This window comes from Neovison vison, chromosome 8 (genome assembly GCF_020171115.1).
Source record: "Neovison vison isolate M4711 chromosome 8, ASM_NN_V1, whole genome shotgun sequence".
NCBI lineage: Eukaryota > Metazoa > Chordata > Mammalia > Carnivora > Mustelidae > Neogale > Neogale vison.
The window spans coordinates 30,742,502-30,761,282 of record NC_058098.1 but is presented as its reverse complement, the minus strand read 5'-3'; the positions used below and the strand labels follow the sequence as shown (position 1 = coordinate 30,761,282).

Genomic DNA, 18,781 nt, shown 5'->3' with positions numbered 1-18,781 from the left:
ATTCTTCCAGCACAATTCACATGAGTTGGAAGTAACAGGAAGAAACGGTGGGGCTTGGTGGTGGTACTCACTTTGGCCTCTGAGTACTTACACTTTGAACATTTGAAGTCTTCTCAGTGGGCTACTCTTGAGAAATTATGATGGTCAGATAATGAAGCTTATTTTTAAATAATAAGATAAATGGCCCTAAATGAAAATCGTTCTGGAAATTTTTATGTTAAGAATGAAGTCTGAGGTTCACTATGGATGGGAATACTTCGGACACTTGGTGGCTGTTTATTCTAGCAGTTTGGTGAATGATGAGGTTTCAACAGGTCGACCTCCGTCTTCCCATTTTAAGCACAGAGTTGATGCTCTGATCGCTGCAGAATATTGGCATTTCCTGAAGTATTAACAAATAAGAATGATTTCAACCACTCTTCTGTGACTACTTCCTGCTGTTGGTAGATTTCAGCTGCAGAAGAAAACCCGCCAAGGAAAATCACGAGCGCCCCTAGGGCTGGTGCCTGACACTCTCAAAGCAACAGGAAAGAGATGAAGCAGGAGTTGAAGGACTCTGACAAATGAGGGATCTTTTAGACCTAAGGTGTTGAATTTCAGCCCAAAGAGAGTGACTGTCCCTGGGGCTCCCATGGTCTGGGAGAGTTTATAGTCTGATATTGGGGTGGGGCAGGGGGCAATCAAGTTCGTACTTGAAAGCTGGTTAAGTTGCATTTAGTTAAGAAAACCCTCTATTTCGGGGGTGCCTGGGTGACTCAGTCCTTAAGTGTCTGCCTTCAGCTCAGGTCATGATCCCAGGGTCCTGTGATAGAGCCCTGCATTGGGCTCTCTGATTGGCGGGGAACACACTTCTCTCTCTCCCACTCTCCATGCTTATGTTCCCTCTCTTGCTGTCTTTCTCTGTCAAATAAATAAATAAAATCTTAATAAAAGAAAAGAAAAGAAAATCCTCTATTTCAAAATCTAGGGCAGAAAAAGAGCTTCTAGGGCGGAAGGACTGTCTTCCTCTGCCGCAATTAAGTGCCTCTGCCATTTACTCAGAGCCCAGCACACGTAAGATATTTGTGGAAAAAATGAAAAGGCAGCTGGGAGCAGCTGGTGTGTGACTGGGAGCCCGCTAAAGGCAAGACGGGGACTGGGTGCATGGGCTGCAGGCCACTGCAGGAGCTTGGGGACCGCGAGTGGCACCTTGCTCCTGTCACCCTCCCCCCATGGCCTTGCCAACACAGGGTGCGGTGGTGAATGTCACTGCAAACACATGGGACACACTCAGTTCCTGTTTAATTCTAGTCAAGAGTTCGAATGTTTATACATTTTTTATACAAGTACATGCCCAGTTACAAATATAGAAAATATAAAGTACATGCATATTTCGAAGACCACATGGGCTCTATCATACAAAACTATTCAGTGCACGTGTAAGCCTGAGGACCACGCAAAAGGATTTCTACATATTAAGTATTTAGTACCTTCCAAAACTGGTGGTGCATTAGATATATCAGATGTTAACTCCTCTAGCAAAAACTTCTAAGTTTGTCATACACAATATATATAATAATTTTTTTTAACATCAAATACCCGCACAGTGCAAGCCGGGAACATTGCAGAATGCTAATTTATCTGCTAGCTGATGATATCGAACAATCCGGACAATAATTTTGCCTTACTTAAATAACAGTTAACAGAATTCCTTTTTTCTAACCTGAATGGGTATTTCTGTCATGGGTGACCTAAGGTATTTCTTTTTTTTTTTTGGATGGACTTCCATTCTTTGATTCAAAAGCTGATTATAGAAACTAGGACTTGACATAATTCTGGTTTCTGTCAATTACGAGACAGCAATGAAGAAATGCGATCATTTTTGTCTACGGATCGTTTTCTCCATGATGCAATCTTCTAGGATGAGGGTTATTTTAACAGCTGCACCTTCCTCTGTGTCAAAATCATTCTGGTTTCCAGGTAAGTGAACAAAGATTTGCTCTTGGGGCCTGGAAGGAAGTTCAATTTTTAACTGCCTTAATTATCTATAGTTTAGGTTACGAAAGAAAGGAATGCCACATATAGGGGCTTTAAATGTCCCAAAAGGAAAAAAACTTGCCTCCAAGGACACTGCTCCCCAGTGTGGGATTTTTTGTAGCATTTTCGCACTGTTGATTATGTTCATTCCCTGTGCAAACATCCTCTGCCTAGGTCTAGCGTCGCATCAATATTTACGCTGGACACCTCGGCTGCCGCATAGCCCACGCCGCAGAATGCAAACCATCGCCCCAGTTTGGTGCTCCTAGCAGGCCGGGCTTGCGTCCAAGAGCAAAGGGTTTCTAGTTTTGCTTTTTGAATGAATATCATGTGGCCTCCTTTCAAATTTGGCAGAAATGTTCTTTGCACAGGGAAGTGCAATCGCGTTCTTTTAGAGTGGGGAGAAAAACTTCCCCAAGTTGCTATGAAGACACGGCTAAGATGGGACATTAATGTACTGAGCTCTAGCTGCAGCAGGAGCCAGAGGTTTCCAGGCAAAGGTATTTGAAAACTGTTTTGAGAATTGTTTTAGCCTCGGTCAGCTGCACTAGACAACAACAACAAAAAAGCAGCCCTAGGTCAACCAATGATGATTTGCTGTTATTCTCAGCCCTGCACTAGCATTGGCCCCTGAAGGACTCCAACACATGGGGGCTTGAATAAATAGCATCCTGGGTCTGCTCTACATTTCCCAGGGCCATCAGGGCCAAGGGGATTAGCCTATGGGTGATAAAGAGAAGCAGGAATGAGACACCACCACTACAGGGCTGTAGGTAGACACCCCCTCCCCCAACCTGTAAAAGGTGAAGACGATGGAGAGAATGGGAAGGCCATCCTCATCCCACTATCAGGAGAATGAGCAGTGAGATGAGGAGGATCACGGGAGGGGGCGAGAAGAGGATGGCGCTCGCCCCCCTCTGGTAGTAAGCCTCGGACTCTCGCTGGTACTGGGTGACACACATCTGCTCCACCACGCGCTCCATGATCTTCATGTCGGTCTCCGTGAAGTTCTCGCCCTTGGTGGTGGTGGTCACCGTGTGCTGCTTGACCGTGATGTTGACGCAGTCATGCACGAAGTTGTTCTGGTTGCTGTACTGATCCACCGGCTTGTAGTACACTTGGTTGGGGTAGCGGTACATGTTCTCACGGTAGTAGCGGTCCTCATAGTCGTTGCCAAAATGAATGAGGGGCCTGCTCATGGCGCTCCCCAGCATGTAGCCGCCCAGGCCCCCCACGACCGCCCCGGCTGCTGCGGCTCCCGCCACATGCTTCATGTTGGTTTTGGGCTTACTGGGCTTGCCCCACTGACCGTGGCTCCCACCACCTTGACCCCAGCCACCGCCACCATGCGGCTGTCCCCAGCCACCCCCGTGGGGCTGACCCCAGCCACCCCCGTGGGGCTGTCCCCAGCCACCCCCGTGGGGCTGGCCCCAGCCGCCACCACCCTGGGGTGGGTAGCGGTTGCCTCCAGGACTGCCCTGCCCTGGGTATCGGCTCCCCCCAGTGTTCCAGCCTCCTCCAGGCTTTGGCCGCTTCTTGCAGAAGCCAATGTCACTCCATGTGGCCACAAAGAGAACCAGGAGCCAGCTGCCTATGTGGCTTTTCACCATGATGGCTTATCTGCAAACAAAACAAAACAAAACAAAATGAGGAGGCCGTCAGCATCCTATGTTTGAGGCATAAAGAATGAAGGCCCAGCAAGGGCATCGGCACGTTGGTCACCAAGGCTCCCGGCTCCTACTTCTCCTTTGCGGCACTTATGACAAAAGTAATTTCAAAGAAAGCATTAACCCAACTCTTTCTCCTCTAGGGACAAAGGTGACCTTAAGATCATTTCTGGCTCTACTTCCTAGAAACCTGATAAGAGATGGAATGTCAGCAATGTTGCTTATGGTAAAAATAACTTGATTGATGAACTGCATCTGGGCTGGGTGAAACTGAAAACACATCTGGTGGGTTTGCCAGAGCTTTGCGCATCTTTGGGGCAGTGGTTACTATAACGAGGTATGTCCTTGTGGGGACCCTGCAAGCTGTGCCCAAGGGACACTTGCTCCTGTGGGGCCTGGGGACTCTACACCCAGGGGAACCCTTTATCCATCAATATGGGTCTCATTCCCTTGTACTTGAGCAGCCATGTGTGGGGGCTAGGAGTGGAGACAATTCCCTCGTTGCTGCTGGGTGTACTGCTATGAAGATCCCTGTGTAGCCCCTTCTGGAACCTTCTTTTTTTTTTTTTTTTTTTTCTGGAACCTTCTGAGAACTTGGTGGGGGGGCCTGTGGAAGTCTGGGAGTTAGTAAGTCCCCCAGTTGAGCTCTGCAGGAATTAACTTTAAAAAATTGCTGGGGCACCTGGTTGGCTCACTGGGTTAAGCATCTGCCTTCAGCTCGGGTCATGATCTCAGGGTCCTGGGATCAAGCCCCGCATCCGGCTCTCTGCTCAGCAGGGAGCCTGCTTCCCCCTCTCTGCCTGCCTTTCTGTCTGCTTGTGCTTGTGGTCTCTCTCTCTGTCAAATAATTAAAAAATCTTAAAAAAAAAAAAAGAAGAAAATTGCTGGCTCCTGTCTTCCTTCATCTGTGGGAATGAATGCCAGCAGGGGGGGCATCTGGTCTGCTGCTCTCTCCTCAGGGGCTAGGGCGGTGCCTGGCCCAGCGGGCACACAACAGTTACTTGTTAAGTGAAGGGATGAACGCTCTCTGAACATGTAAGTGCCTGTAAGAATTTCCTCAAACTAATTCTCAATACAGGATTTTTTGGAAACAGGAAACATGCCGGATTTTGCAAGCCCTCTTGTAAATTCATCTTCTATAAAAAGAGCTGCTTAAAGAGGGATAAAAATGCCTGTGTTCACGAGTCACTGAATGAGCTTTGGTTCAGCATTTAATGGCTTATGAGGGACTTATTTTCTCCTAATATTTGGTACAAAAGAAACATAGGTCTTACAGAAAAGGGCCGGCAGTTCGGGAATTCATGAACAAATTAAGTTGCCCCGGATAATAATTTATGATCCTTCGCAGAATGTACACTTGTCCAATGAAAAATCTCCTTTCAGATGAAACGCCTCATCTACCCTGTTGCTCAGTTCTCAGGGCCGTGATCAAAGACACACAGACATTCAGGGGAAGGAGAATGAGGAAATAAGTGAATGATTCTCCTCCCATTTATGCTTCTATCCTTACTGAAAAATCCGGGTGGCCATAGGTAAATAGATATATATTTGAAAGGTACGAAAGCAGGTTCAACTGCTCAGAGTGGGCCAATCAATCGGGATTTCCGGAGGCTCTCCTGGGTCGGGTCGGAGGGTCAGGGTCCTAAGATGGGCCGTTTGGCCTGATCCTCCCTCTCCAGCCCCTGGCACTGGTCTCCGGCAGGTCCCCGCCATGTGCTCAGGGGCTCCAGCTCTCCGCCTGCCTGCCACCCACATTTCCGCCCACAACCACAGGGAACTGGACTGGGAGAGTGCCACCCCGCTCAATGGCTCCCAGTCTAATGGGGCTTCACGTCAACAACTACTTCATTCACCCCAATGAGCCAAACCCAGCCAACACCTTATTCTTTTTTTTTTTTTTAAGAGTTTGTTTGTTTGTTTGTTTATTTAAAGTAAACTCCATGCCCAATGTGGGGCTCCAACTCGCGACCCCAAGATAGAGAGCCACATGCTCCACCAACCGAGCCACCCAGGCGCACCCCTCCAACCCCCACTCCAGGGTTATTCTTGAATATCCTCTTTCTCATAGCACACAACGAATCTACCAGCAAATGTTATCAGCTCTACCTTGAAAATAAATCCTAAATCCTGAAACTCGTCACATTTGCCAACACACTTCCTATCCTGGGTGAAGCCTCTGTTGCTTCTCATGGGGGTCTTTTAACAGCCTCCAACCCGCCTCCCTACTATTCCCCAGCCCCCACTGCATGTTCTCTCCTCGGCAGCCCAGAGGCTCCGACAACCTTTTTTTAAGTAGGTCACACCATGTCTCTTCTCTTCCCCCTCAAGTGGCACTCCTTTGTGCTCAGGGTAAGACCCCAAGTTCTGACCGTGCCACGTGACCTGCCTCCAGCTGCTCACCTCTCTCTGGCCTCCTCCTGCTCCCCACACTTGAGAAGCACTTTCCCATCTCAGGGCCTTTGCACTTGCTGCTCCTGGGGCCTGGAAGGCTCCCCCTCCAGTTACTCATTTGGCTCCAGTCTGCTCTGATGTCAGCTCTGTGGGGCTGCGCATGTCACTCTCCCGGAGTCAGCAGCCTGCATCCTATCCCCTTATCCTGTTTCATTTTCCTTCAGAGTGGGATGCCTACCTGACACCTATATTTTACTATTTACTTCCTGTTTGCCATCTCCATGGGAGTGTGGGCTCCCCCTGGGGTGGGAGTTTCTCTTTGTTCACTGCAGTGCCCTTAGTGCCTAAATGGAGTGCCTGGCCCACAGCCTGATATGATTAAATGCTGAATGAATGGATGAGTGTGGAAACATCTGTAATAAGTCATAATAACCAAACTAAAAATTAAACTGTTACAAAAGTGAGCCACTCTTTATGAATTTTCAAAGCCCTCTTCTCTGCACTGGCCCACTGTCCAACATCTCCAGTCCGGTTATAGGAAGACTGAGCTCATGTGCCACCTGCCACAGGCGTCTCTGGCTGGCTGGAGAGGAGAGCTGACACCATCGGGGCAGGAGGGAGACCCTGTTGCAAGGGGAGGAATGTGGAAGCTGGCTTTGAACATGCCTGCTCCAAGGCTATAAGAGTCGCAGCTCTGTAAGTTCTGGAGATATGTGAGCAGATGCTGACATTGTCTAGGAAAGGAGGCACAGAAGAGGGCCTCGGTCCCTGGGAAGCTGGGCGCAGGAGGTGGAGGGGGCTACAAGGCATTTGGAGTGGAAACGGTGAGGGTGGGGTGGGAGAGAATGCCAGCAGGTGGGGGGAATCACAGGGAGCTTCCTGGAAGAGGAGCCTCAGTGTGCGGTGGGTCAGGAGGCAGGGCCAGGCAGTAAAGGTCCTCACCAGCAAGGTGAGCAGACATCCTGCCTTCCCTGGGACAGTTTACACCTGTTGTGCCTGGTGCTAATATTAATAATGCCCTTTTTGGTCTCAAGAGTATCCCCATGGGTTACTATAAGTAGCCCAATGCTAAGGCATGTTAAGTCGTCTGGACTTGATTATCAAAGTACTAGGGAACCAGTGAAGAGTTCTGGGCTCTCTCTGAGAAAGAATGTTGTGGAGGGTGGACTGGGGCCTGTGTGTGTGTGTGTGTGTACATGTGCGGGGAAACTAGCTTCCAAGCTCCTGCAGTGACTAAGCTAGAGATGGTGCCCTTGTCAGGGAAGGACGGTCATGGACGGTCTGATTGGAAGGTAGCTTCTGGAGGGCTTGGTGTCTGAAGAATCAGGGTGGCACCTGGATTTCGGGACTGGGCAGCTGCATGGACGGGCACAGAACAGAGGAGGAGGCCTGGAGGGAGATAAATGAAGGGCTCGGCTCTCACTCATCACTCTCATCAAGATATGCATGTGAGACAAGAGAGACCAGGAGGCAAGGGGGCATCAGAGCCGTGGCATGCGCTGCTGTTCCGTACTTCAGTAAAGCCGAATACTGGAGAAGTTTGGCTCACCACAGAACGGATGAAGACAGCATCATTTTAGAATCGGTTGAGAACAACAAAAACAACATTTAGTTACGGAAAGTATTAAACCCAGCAACTACATTTTGAAGTAGAGAATCATTTCTAAATGTAAGAAGGACGCAAAACTTAACAGGGGACCTTGGAGAATCTCTCTGTTTGTGAAGAAATGGGGAAGATTTGGTATCATTGACTGCAAACCTGTCACTCTCTGTGAGTTCGGCTACCAAGATTCAGAGACGGCAAGTGACAGACCTAGGATGACAGTGCTGGTGGGTGTAATTGCTGGGGACGGAAACGGGACTCCTGAGCTCTTGTAAGATACTCTCTGTGAGTGACTGGCTTGTCCCCGATCCTCTGGCACATTTTGAGACCTGAAGGGCAGAGCCGCCAGGCAGAACTGTGCGGGTCGTCGCCCCTTCAGGTAAATGTGGCCTTGGCCACTCGGTATGGCCCCCGCCAGAAGTGCCAGGAGCAGCAGCTTCCAGATGGCTTCAGAGACTGGGACCCGGACCGCGGTGGCACCTCCAGCTCTGAGTCTGACTCTACAGCAACAAGTGCATGGAATCTGACCCCCAGTGGGGGCATGATTTCTATGGGACTCTCCCCTCGTTGAAGAAGAAGGACCCCCACATTCATCAGAAAGCTGCCACCTTCTGTCAGAGAACAGCACCGTCCTCGGAGAGAAAGCAAGCAGCCGTGGCTAAAGAGAAGCAAAAGAAGATGCGGCCTATGTACCTGAAGGGCCGTGGAAGCGGAAGGAAGGCTATCTTGGAAAAAAGGCGAACTTGGACATGGTGGAGACCTCCAGTCGGAGACTTCAGCAGATCTCGTCAAAAGTTACGTAGAAGAACGGAAACCACTCAAGGAAAGCTTTTGGGCCCTGCTGCAGGGTGGAGGGCAGTGAGGGCAAGGACAGTGTCCCGCAGTGGCTCTGAGGTGGCGGAAGACACATGCGAACACCAGGCGGAGAAGGCCTGGGGGGATGCAGACTGGCTGGAGACACTGAAGGGCAGAAGGACAGTCACAGTCCTGCCACCCGAGAGAACTGCCCACCTGGAGGAATGCTGGAACAATCCAGAGCTGGGGAAGGTGGGTGGTGTTCCCTAAAGGAAACTTGCACATACAAGATCAGAGCCAGAGCAGCTGCAGGATGAGACGCCAGAAGCAGAAGGCCCAGAACTCATGGAAGAAGAGGCAGGTCTTCAAGTCACTCTGCCCAGAAGAGACAGAGACACTCACAGAAGCCACGGGGAAGCCACAGAGAGATGAAGCCAGTCCACAGGGCAGCTGTTGGCACCTGACGGGCCCTGCAGGAAGCAGCCCAGCACAGGAAGGGAGGGCTCTGCGTCCCACCCCCACCAGAAGCCAGTCCCCCAGGGGCGTAGGAGGGGCAAGGAGACACAACTCCTGGGCCCAAAGGTGACAGCTGGTAGACATGAGTTACTCACCAGAGACTGCAGGCCTTTGGCCTCAACCCCAAACGGCTGTCCTTCTGCCAGCTGAGGCAGGCAATGGAGGAAGCAACAGGGTCCCAAGAATGGCCCCTGAACTCCAGGGAGTAGGCAGGGGCTCTGGGGTTCCTTGCCTCCAGTCAAGCCCCTGGATGCCTCTCCCTCATGCCCTGTATAGATACTGTGTCTGCTGTAGGCAAAGAAGTCTTCCTATCCCATAGATGTGGACGTTTGAGGCCTCCCTAACAAGCTTGCCCCAGCACCTTACCTTGAGACACACCTTAGACCCATCCCTCAAATGCTGGGCCCAGTCACACCCACAGTCAAGCTAAATGGCTTTATCAGCCTGCAGGGGCCACTGTTCCCCCTCCTACCCCCAAACCTTGGCAAGGTAGGGGCTGTGGGACCCGTGAGGGGCACAGGTGGTCCAGTGTAAGCTACAGTACTTGAGTCAGGCCCTGAGTGGGTGTCCGGGAGCCCTCCCTCCCTGCCCTGTGAGGGAGGCCCGGCTGCCAGGAGACAGGCATAGGGGCTCTGCGTGTCTGGATGGTCCCAGTTCAGAGGTTTCTGGGACTGATCTCAGTTGTGCTTGTCAAGGGGGTGAGAAGGGGAAGACACATCAGCTCCAGATTTCAAGCTCCCATACCCACCATGACATAAATAAAAAAATAGTGAAAGACAAAACAAACAAAAAAGACATTAAGTATTTGACAAAACTCAATACCTGTTTAACACTAAAAAGCCTCCCCCAAACAAACAAACAAACAAACAAAAACCCCCTTTAGCAGACTAGGAATAGGAGGAAACTCCCCTAACTTGATAATGGTTATATAACAAAACCAACCAACATACTTAGTGGATAACCTCTGAATGCTTTAAGACCAGAAATAAGACAAGGATGGGGGCACCTGGGTGGCTCAGTGGGTTAAGCCTCTGCCTTCAGCTCAGGTCATGATCTCAGGGTCCTGGGATCGAGCCCTGCATCAGGATCTCTGCTCGGCAAGAAGCCTGCTTCCCCCACTCTCTCTGCCTGCCTCTTTGCCTACTTGTAATCTCTCTCTCTGTCAAATTAATAAATAAAATCTTAAAAAAAAAAAAAGAAATAAGACAAGGATGTTCATCACCACAGGACTGGAGATTCTGTTCAATGTCATAGGCAGAGACAAAGAAGTAACCAGGGCCAGAACTGCAAGGATAGAGCTGACTTTCATTGTTTGCAATTAAAGTGACCATACACAGAAAACCCAACAGATTTGTCAGAGAAGACAAGAGACCCCAATACTAGAGTTCAGCAAGGCTGTGGGATAGAAGACTGGCCTACAAAAACCAACAGCATTTCTCTACATCAGCAAAAATCAATTAGGAAAAAAAACAAGAAAGAAGATAATCACAGCATCAAACCAAACTGTAAGGTATCTAGGGCTTGACTTAACTGAGAAGAAATAAGACTTGAGCAAAAATAACTCCAGTAGGGGTGCCTGGGTGGCTTAGTCATTAAGCATCTGCCTTCAGCTCAGGTCATGATTCCAGGGTCCTGGGATCAAGCCCCACATCGGGCTCTCTGCTCAGTGGGAAGCCTGCTTTTCCCTCTCCTACTCCCCCTGCTTGTGTTCCTTCTCTTGCTGTGTCTCTGTCAACTAAATAAAAAACTCCAATAAAGAACACTAAAGATGATCTGAACAAATGGAAAGATACTCCACGGCTTTGACTGGGATGACTTGGTGATATCTGTCAATTACCCCACCCCTCCAACCAGTGAACCTGTAATTTCAATAAAATGCCAACCTGAAGTCCACCTCGGTTTTTTTGAGGAGGTCAATAAACTTACAAGGTGAGAGGAATGTCCATGAATAGTAAACTCAGCTTTAAAAAGGAATAGAAAAGACAAGGGAATCTACTGGATCAGACCTTAAATCCTACTACAAAGCCAGAGCAATAAAGACCACATGGTCAAAGTCTAGGAACAGACCAATGGACCAAGGAGAGCAGAAGGGCACATTCAGAGATAAGCCCATACACACACACACACACACATACACACATGCACACACACACACACTTTATAGGGCACTTGATATATGATAAAGCAGCCACCACAAATCAATGGAGACAGGAAGGCTGTTGAGCAGATGCTTCCAGGAAACCAAAGAAAAATAAAACTAGATCCCTAACACTATGTGCAAGAGTGCACTCTGGGTGGAATACAAACCTACCTGAGAAAGGGAAAAGCACATTGTTAGAAGAAGAAGCCACAGGTGAATGCCTGTGTGACCTGGAGATGACCGGTGGGGCCAAGGGGGTAGTGGTACAGATTTTTAAACAAAGGGTACAAACCAAGAGGCAAATAAAAGTTTTAATGACGTAAAAGATAAGGATTCTTATTTAATGTTATGAAGGATATTGTGGACAAAATTAAGAGGAGTACATAATGGTAAAAATATTTCTAGTATTGGGGTGCCTGGGTGGCTCAGTTGGTTAAGCGACTGCCTTTGGCTCAGGTCATGATCCCGGAGTCCCAGGATGGAGTCCTACATCGGGCTCCCTGCTTGGTGGGGAGTCTGCTCCTCCATCTGACTTCTCCCCTCTCATGCTTTCTTTCTCGTTCTCTCCCTCAAATAAATAAATAAAATATTAAAAAATATTTCTAGTATTTATGGCCAACAGAAAATTCATTTCCAGAATGTACAAGGAAATCTTAGAAGCAGTAAGACACAGTAATAGACAAAAATAGACAAAAGGGCCAGAAGATACAAAAACTGATCATTGATAGAAGAGGAAAAGCCAAAAGGGCTTGAGAATATATTCAAAATCATTAAGAATCAGATAAAATGGGACCAAAAAGGGAAGATGTTTCACTTACACTTATCAGTCTAGTCAAAAAAAAAAAAAAAAAAAAACAACCAAACCAAAACCAGAAAAGAGCCGGATGATGCCAAGAAGGCAGGGTGTGGAAATAAAGGAACCCATGTGACTATCAAAGGAGTGTGGGTGGTATAATTGAACAGAAAAAATGAAAATAAATTGAATGATTATTCAACTCAAAAAAGAAGAAAGAGAAAGAGAAAATTTCAAAATAAAGCATCATAATTATAAAGAAATATAGAGATTAAAGTAGAACTTAAATAAAACCCAGAAAAACAAGGGATTTCTAAGTAAAATCGAGTGACTTGAAAAGGCAACACACATACAAACATGGTCCACTGCCGAGTTCCACGTGGGAAATGGGAAAGGTCAAAAAACCTTAGAAAGAGAAGACTTTAAAAGGGTAACAACCTTTCAAATGCAAATGTTTTATGAATTAAAAATCTGTGTGGGAGGGGCACCTGGGTGGCTCAGTGGGTTGGGCCTCTGCCTTTGGCTCAGGTCATGATCTCAGGGTTCTGGGATCAAGCCCCACATCGGCTCTCTGCTCAGGGGGGAGCCTGCTACTCTTCTTTCTCTGCCTACTTGTGATCTCTCTCTGTCAAATAAATAAATAAAATCTTAAAAAAAATCTCTGTGGGATGGTTTGCTTTTCTGTTAAAATATACATCATAAATATTGACTTTAGAATTAATTCAGCCAACAAGTATTTATGGAATAAGCAGTATATGCCAGTTTTTAAATAAACAGAAAATTTGAACTGACCTATAACCATAAAAGAAATGGAGGAAAAAGTTGTCCTAAATTCCATATTACAGTGTAACATTTATAGTACAATAGAGTATTGATTCATTCAACAAATAATTAAGTTTTCTCTAAGGTTCTAGCATTATGCTAGTGTGCTAAGGTGCTGGGGACACAATGGCGAGTAAGATATTTAGCTTGGGGGATGATGCCATCTCCTGAAATGACAGAGACAGGTGGAGGGTGCCACTTGGAGAGAAGACCCAGGGCTGTGGTTTGGACACGTTAACTTGGCTACACCTAGGAGATGTTCAACTAGGAGTATCAACTTGGACAATTGTTTTAAGAGTCTGGAACTCAGCAGAGATAAATGTGAGGGCATCCTTCCCTGAGAAGCAGTGTCTATAGCCAAGGGGCCAAGGGCCAGGATTGAAACCCCAGCAATTGTGTCCTTAGTTACCCAGCCTCCACCAGTAAGGATGCCAAAATCCAAAAGAAAATACCGTCAAACTGATTTTAACAGTTTAGTAAAAGAAGGATACACTGTGACCAATAAGGATTATTTTAGGAATGCGAAGAGGCCTCAATTGGAAATCCACTAATAGGTTAAGATGACAAAATGCTAAGATTCTGTGGAGATATTAAAATATTTTCAATTAAAATCAACCTCCATTCTTGATTTTTTAAGCTTCAGCTGTTAACGTTTCTCTAGAACTAGCAGACAGTCCCTTTCCATCAAGAACTGCCACCACAAATGCACAGCCTATATCCTATCTTAATGGAAGAAGGAAAGGCATCCCATCAGTGTAATGAACAAGACAAAAATGCAAGTAGGTGCTGTTATTTTTGATTGTTATGGAAGTTTCAGCCAATTACATCTCCTATTTGGAAAATTGGCCCAAAATGTCTTAGAATAAATAAGTGAGCTCATTAGGGTGGCAGTTTTTGTAATCCATATATAAAAACCCAGCAAGTCCCCAAATTAATTATAATTAGTGAGAAGATTTAGCACAGATGCAAACATTCCATCCATAATGTTCCATATTGCCATTCCATCTATAATGGCAATAAAAAAATTTTTATAGCATCTAGGATTTAACCTAAAAAGAAATAGGACTTGTATGAGGAAAGCTAAGGAATTTTACTGAGAGACATAAAAAGGAAGACTAGAAAACAAACAAACAAACAAAAAGCCAAAACAAACCAAGCCACGCAATGTTTTTGTTTGGGAAAACCAATACTGAAAGATACAAATTTATCTTCAAGTAATCCATCAAATCAACACACTTTCAGTCAGAATTCAAAGGGGATTTTAAAGGACATGATGAAATGATACTCACAATTAAGAAGTCAGAAAAAAAATCACTGAACAGGAAGAAAACCTAGGGCATGCTCGGCCTGTCAGCTATCAGGATACACTGGAAAGCTACATGAGGCATTGTAAGGATCACATGGCATTGGTGTATGAACAATGGCAGAGCAATGGACATTGACAGAAGGTACCAGAAAGTTCCACAGCTTATCACCCTGTTCATCCTATTCCCATTTACACATGAGCTGGCAGGAACTAGCTTAATGGTTGAGTGCCAAGGGCTGAACTTCTAATACTTAGAACATGTTATAACTTGAAACTTAACTGGTTAAATTGGGAACCAGCACCAGCTTCTCCCACCGCCCATAGACCCCAGGAAAATTCCGTCTTTCCAGGGCTAGGTAGAACCTTGTCATGTTTTAATCTTTTTGAGGACACTGCCCCTTAAAGAATGCAAGCCATACAACATTTTGCAGAACATTTTGGGATGTGGGGTTGCACTGGTTCCCTGAGGCCCTGGATTGAACAGGGCAAAGGACTGCCAACCTGGTCTGTCATCAGAATGACCAGAAGAGCTTTTTCAAAAGCAACATTGCTGAAGCCTATCCTGGGCCAACAGCCTGTGAGTGTCCAGCAATGGCATCTGGGGATCGATAAAAGCTTGCTAGGGGATCGCACTCCTAACCAGGCTTCAGAACTAGGGCCTCAGGAAAACAACACTGAACCACATTTACAAGGCTTCTCATGAAAGAGCACACTTCCCTGGAAGTGATCACACGATAGTTTAGCAGTAGTAAGTAGAACACAGCTAAAGAAAAAGGATTAACAAACTGAAGGGAGAAAAAGAAATGCTCCCCACTGTAAATGCTGGCAAGCACGCGATTCACTCCAGGATTATTCTACAATATACAGCACCATCCCTGGGTCAGATGCCAGTGCGACGTGAATGCTTAATACACAGCCGTGCACAGCTGATACAGTTGCCTTGGGAGAGGAAATAAGATCCTAAAGGCAGACTAGAACAGGTAAGATAAAACTGCAGCTTCAAAAACCTTTCACCTCCTAAAACCTTTTGTCAGCCGGTAAACAGTCATCTTCGGCGTTAATCTGGCACAGAAACGTTACGTGATTATTATTATATTATTTTTTAAATGGCTGCTTCCTTACGTAATTCAGCCTGATTGTAGGGAAAGCTGTGACCACTTCCTGGCAAAATCAAGGTGATTTTGCAAGGATGATGGAACGGCTAGGAGCTACATACATAGACCCCAGCGGCCTCCCAAGCAGGGGCCTGTGATGGCAGCCTTTCCAGAGCCTTATTTTCTGTGACAGTTGGAGACTATTCAACCATTAGAAGGCCAAAGAGATTCCACAGGGTACGTACATCTGTCGTGGCTCTGCTGAGCTGGAGTTGTGTCTCTGAGAAGACAGACTGCTTCGGTGTGGCTGAAACAGCTCTGTTTCCAAATATACTCAGGAATCCTTAAAAACAGCCACAAAAAAAGAAAAAAACCAGAATGGATAAATAAATCTAAGAACTGATTCCTTAAAAGAAAAACCTAAAATATACATTACTAAACCACTAATAAATCTGTTCAAGAAGAAAATGAGACAATATTTGAAAAAAATGAGGTCATTAAAAAAAAAAAACCAGCAAACAGGACACAGAGAAAATGGAGGGTCTGTATCATTTAAAAAATTGAGATATGTGACCTGTTTTAAAAATCGCATTATTTAGTAAAAGCAACATACCAAGAAAAAAAAGGAACGTGAAAATCACCTCTCACTTCTATTAAAATGCCCATTTTTTTTATGCTTTTCCAAAAATTTAGATTATCCACACATGCATTCACATTTGAGTAAATAGTTTAGATAAGTGCACTCTGACTTGTCAGTTTTCCCCAGATATCAGAGGCTCCAAAATCATGACTCTTAATGGTCACATACTGCTCCTACCAGTTACTAGGCCATGATTTTCTGAGCTACTGCCCTGCTGTTGTACATTTAGGTTGCGTCCCAGTTGGTTCTAATTTTAGATCATTCTGCACCAATGTGTGCGTGCATATGGCTTTTTGTTGGTTTGTTTGCTTCCATCGCAGGTAAATGTTTCTTCCATTGCAGGTAAATCCCCAGGGGTAGGGTTTTCTGGGTCACCACTTCTAACTTCTTAGTGCATTGCCAGATTGCTTTACAAAAAAGTGCATGGCACTTCACAATATCCCCCTTGGGTTGTGAACAGTAAAAGAATAAAGGGATACACACCAATGGTCAGTTTCACCTAAAGTTAATCTTGGCAACATACTGGGAAGTAGGTTTCACTTCCTCTATTTTATGAATGGACATGAGCAGGATTAGGAAATTAGGTGACCTGCAGGAAGTCACAAAATCGGTAGCAGCTCCACCTTTCTGAGCCCAACACCCCACAGCATCTCCAGATAACTGAATATGCAAGTTTCATGGCAACTGTCTCATAGGGGTTGTTACTACTATTGAGATCGTTTTTGTTCATTTAATAGATGTGAAATGATAATCGGCTTGCTTCCATTTGCATTCATTCTGCAAATGGTTCATCATTTCACCATTTATCTATTATACAATTTATCTATTATAATCTCTCATTTTCCTTTTACATGTACGAAAAATTTGTGTCAGATATAAAAAGATACAAATCGCATCCTAGCTCTCCGCTTTTTTCCCTTTCCAGCTAGTTCTTTTTCATTTTAAGAGCTCCTCGGTGGCCACGTAGGTTAAATTGTTCATTTTCACCCGTGATTTTTGTTTTTCTTCTTAACAACGTCTGAGAGAGTTGTTCATTTTTCCAGCAGTCTGACCTTCTGTATTCAACTTTCTGTTCCTATTTTTTCCCGGTAATTAATAAAAATCTTTACTCCTATTCCACCTGGAGTTTTTCGCAAGGAAAAGGGAAGCACCTCAAACGCTCGCATGTGGGGAACTGCTTATTAAGCCGTGATGCTCTATTTGAAAGAAAAATACGCAGCCATGAAGGTAATCATGATCCGGGGCAGGAGACATGTGTCCCCGGGGGCCAGGCACTCCCGGGCCCCCGAGAGGGAGAAGGCGGCGGCTCCAGGCCCCAGCCCGCAGAGGCCCGAGGCCCCGCCCACGGCCGCCCGCTCCGGGGCTGCTCCGCGGAGGGCTAGACGGGTGCGGCCGCCTCTCGGGAGGAGTTCCCCAGCAGAGTGGGCCCCCACGCGCCGCGGACTCCTCTCCCGCCGCGGCCCCGGCCCGGGGCGGGCGGCCGCTCTCCCACCCCCACTCCGATACCCTCGGGGCGTCCCCGTCTTCTGCCTGCTGGCTGGGAAGGCGGCCAACGCGCGGGCGGCCGGGAGCCCCGCGACCCCACGCCTCGTCTCCCCGGAGCCGCTCGCGGCCCTCCTTGGGTTCCCCAGCCGCGTTCGCACGAGGCGATAGCCCCCTACTTGCCCCGACCTTCGGCCCCTCCGGCCGCGGACCTGCGTGGGGGAGGATCAGACCTCGCGGCACACGGCCATCCCTCCCCACGGGCCAAGCCAGCCGCTCCCCTCGCCCCCAGGCCCAACCAGAAAAGCTAAACCTAGAGGCGTCCCGCCTAAACCAACGCGCACCCTGGGGCAGGCCGGACGCGCCACGCTCCCGCAGGGAAACCCCCTCCTCTCCTCACGGCCAAGGTCGGCCCCCGACCCCAGGGCCCCCGGGTCGGGCCCTCGGGCTCCGCGACGCCCCCGCCGCCCCCCAGAGCTCCGGACCCCCGCCCGCGCCCTGCGCTGGGAGTTGAAAAGGCCACCGGGCTGTTTACCTGCCTTCTTAGGAGAGGAGAAGCTCGCCTCGCCCGAGCTGTCAGCGACTGGCGCGGAGGCCGGCGAGAAGCCCCGCCCAGGGGAAGGGTCGTGGGCGGGGCAGGGAGGTGGCGGAGCTCGCGGCGGAGGTCTGCGCGCCGACCAATGACGGCGCGGTCTCGGCTCGTGCGCTCCTGCGGGCGCGGGCCCACGCGGAAAGGTGCACCCCTCCCGAGCGTGCCCGGACGTCTGAGTCGCTCAGTGGAAACGTGTTGGGATTCGCTTCCACACTCGCACCGGCTGATACCGCCTCCTGTGTCATCACTCCCTGACGTTGCTCATTGACTGTAAAACCATCTTTAAAAAGAAATTCGGCCCGAAGCCCCAACTCTCCCATTACATAATGGAGAAAATGAGACGTTAGGGAATGAGAAGGCAATTTCTGGAACTTTGGTAGCCAGAAATTTCTGAAGAGGAAAAAGATTGTTTCTACCTTGGATTGAGCCCAGGGTTCATGCATTTTCACGTAAGTTCTTACAAGTGGAGGCTTAGGAAGGACGTTGGCCATCACTGTTTGTTCATTGACTCAGTTTCTGCTCCTTATTTTGTGCAAAAGAGATTATTTAGACTAGACCTCACAAATGAGGAAAATGTCCTCCATTTAATGTCCGCTCACGTTACCTGAGGTACCTTGTATAAAACAGAATGGTATGCTCTGGACCGTTATTCCTGTTAAGAAATTAAGTAGGGATTTATAAAGTTTGGCCTGGGATGAAGTGATAGAGGGATGGGAACTGGGGTTTGGGGAGCTGTCTAAATTATTACCCAAATCAGGACACTTGTAAAGTGAAAGAGGCACCAGTATGAATTAGGTGGGCGTAAACCAAGATTGTCCTGGGAAAAATGGGACAACTAGTCCCCTTGTTATGAGCAAGGGGGTCCACTAAACTTGTAAGAAAAGAGGTTTAAAAATATTGAGACACCTGTTGGAAACGGGATTT

At 47.5% G+C, this 18,781-nt stretch overlaps 1 protein-coding gene across 1 annotated transcript; it reads right to left on the bottom strand.

Moving 5' to 3' along the window:
• Positions 1–1,264: 1,264 nt before the first annotated feature.
• Positions 1,265–17,893, bottom strand: LOC122916237 (prion protein). The gene is made up of 3 exons (XM_044263398.1): positions 17,801–17,893; positions 15,389–15,486; positions 1,265–3,636 (listed from the first exon to the last, which is right to left on the bottom strand). The coding sequence occupies exon 3, from the start codon at positions 3,624–3,626 to the stop codon at positions 2,853–2,855; it is 774 nt and encodes a 257-aa protein (XP_044119333.1). The 5' UTR covers positions 3,627–3,636; positions 15,389–15,486; positions 17,801–17,893; the 3' UTR covers positions 1,265–2,852.
• Between the last annotated feature and the right edge of the window lie 888 nt (positions 17,894–18,781).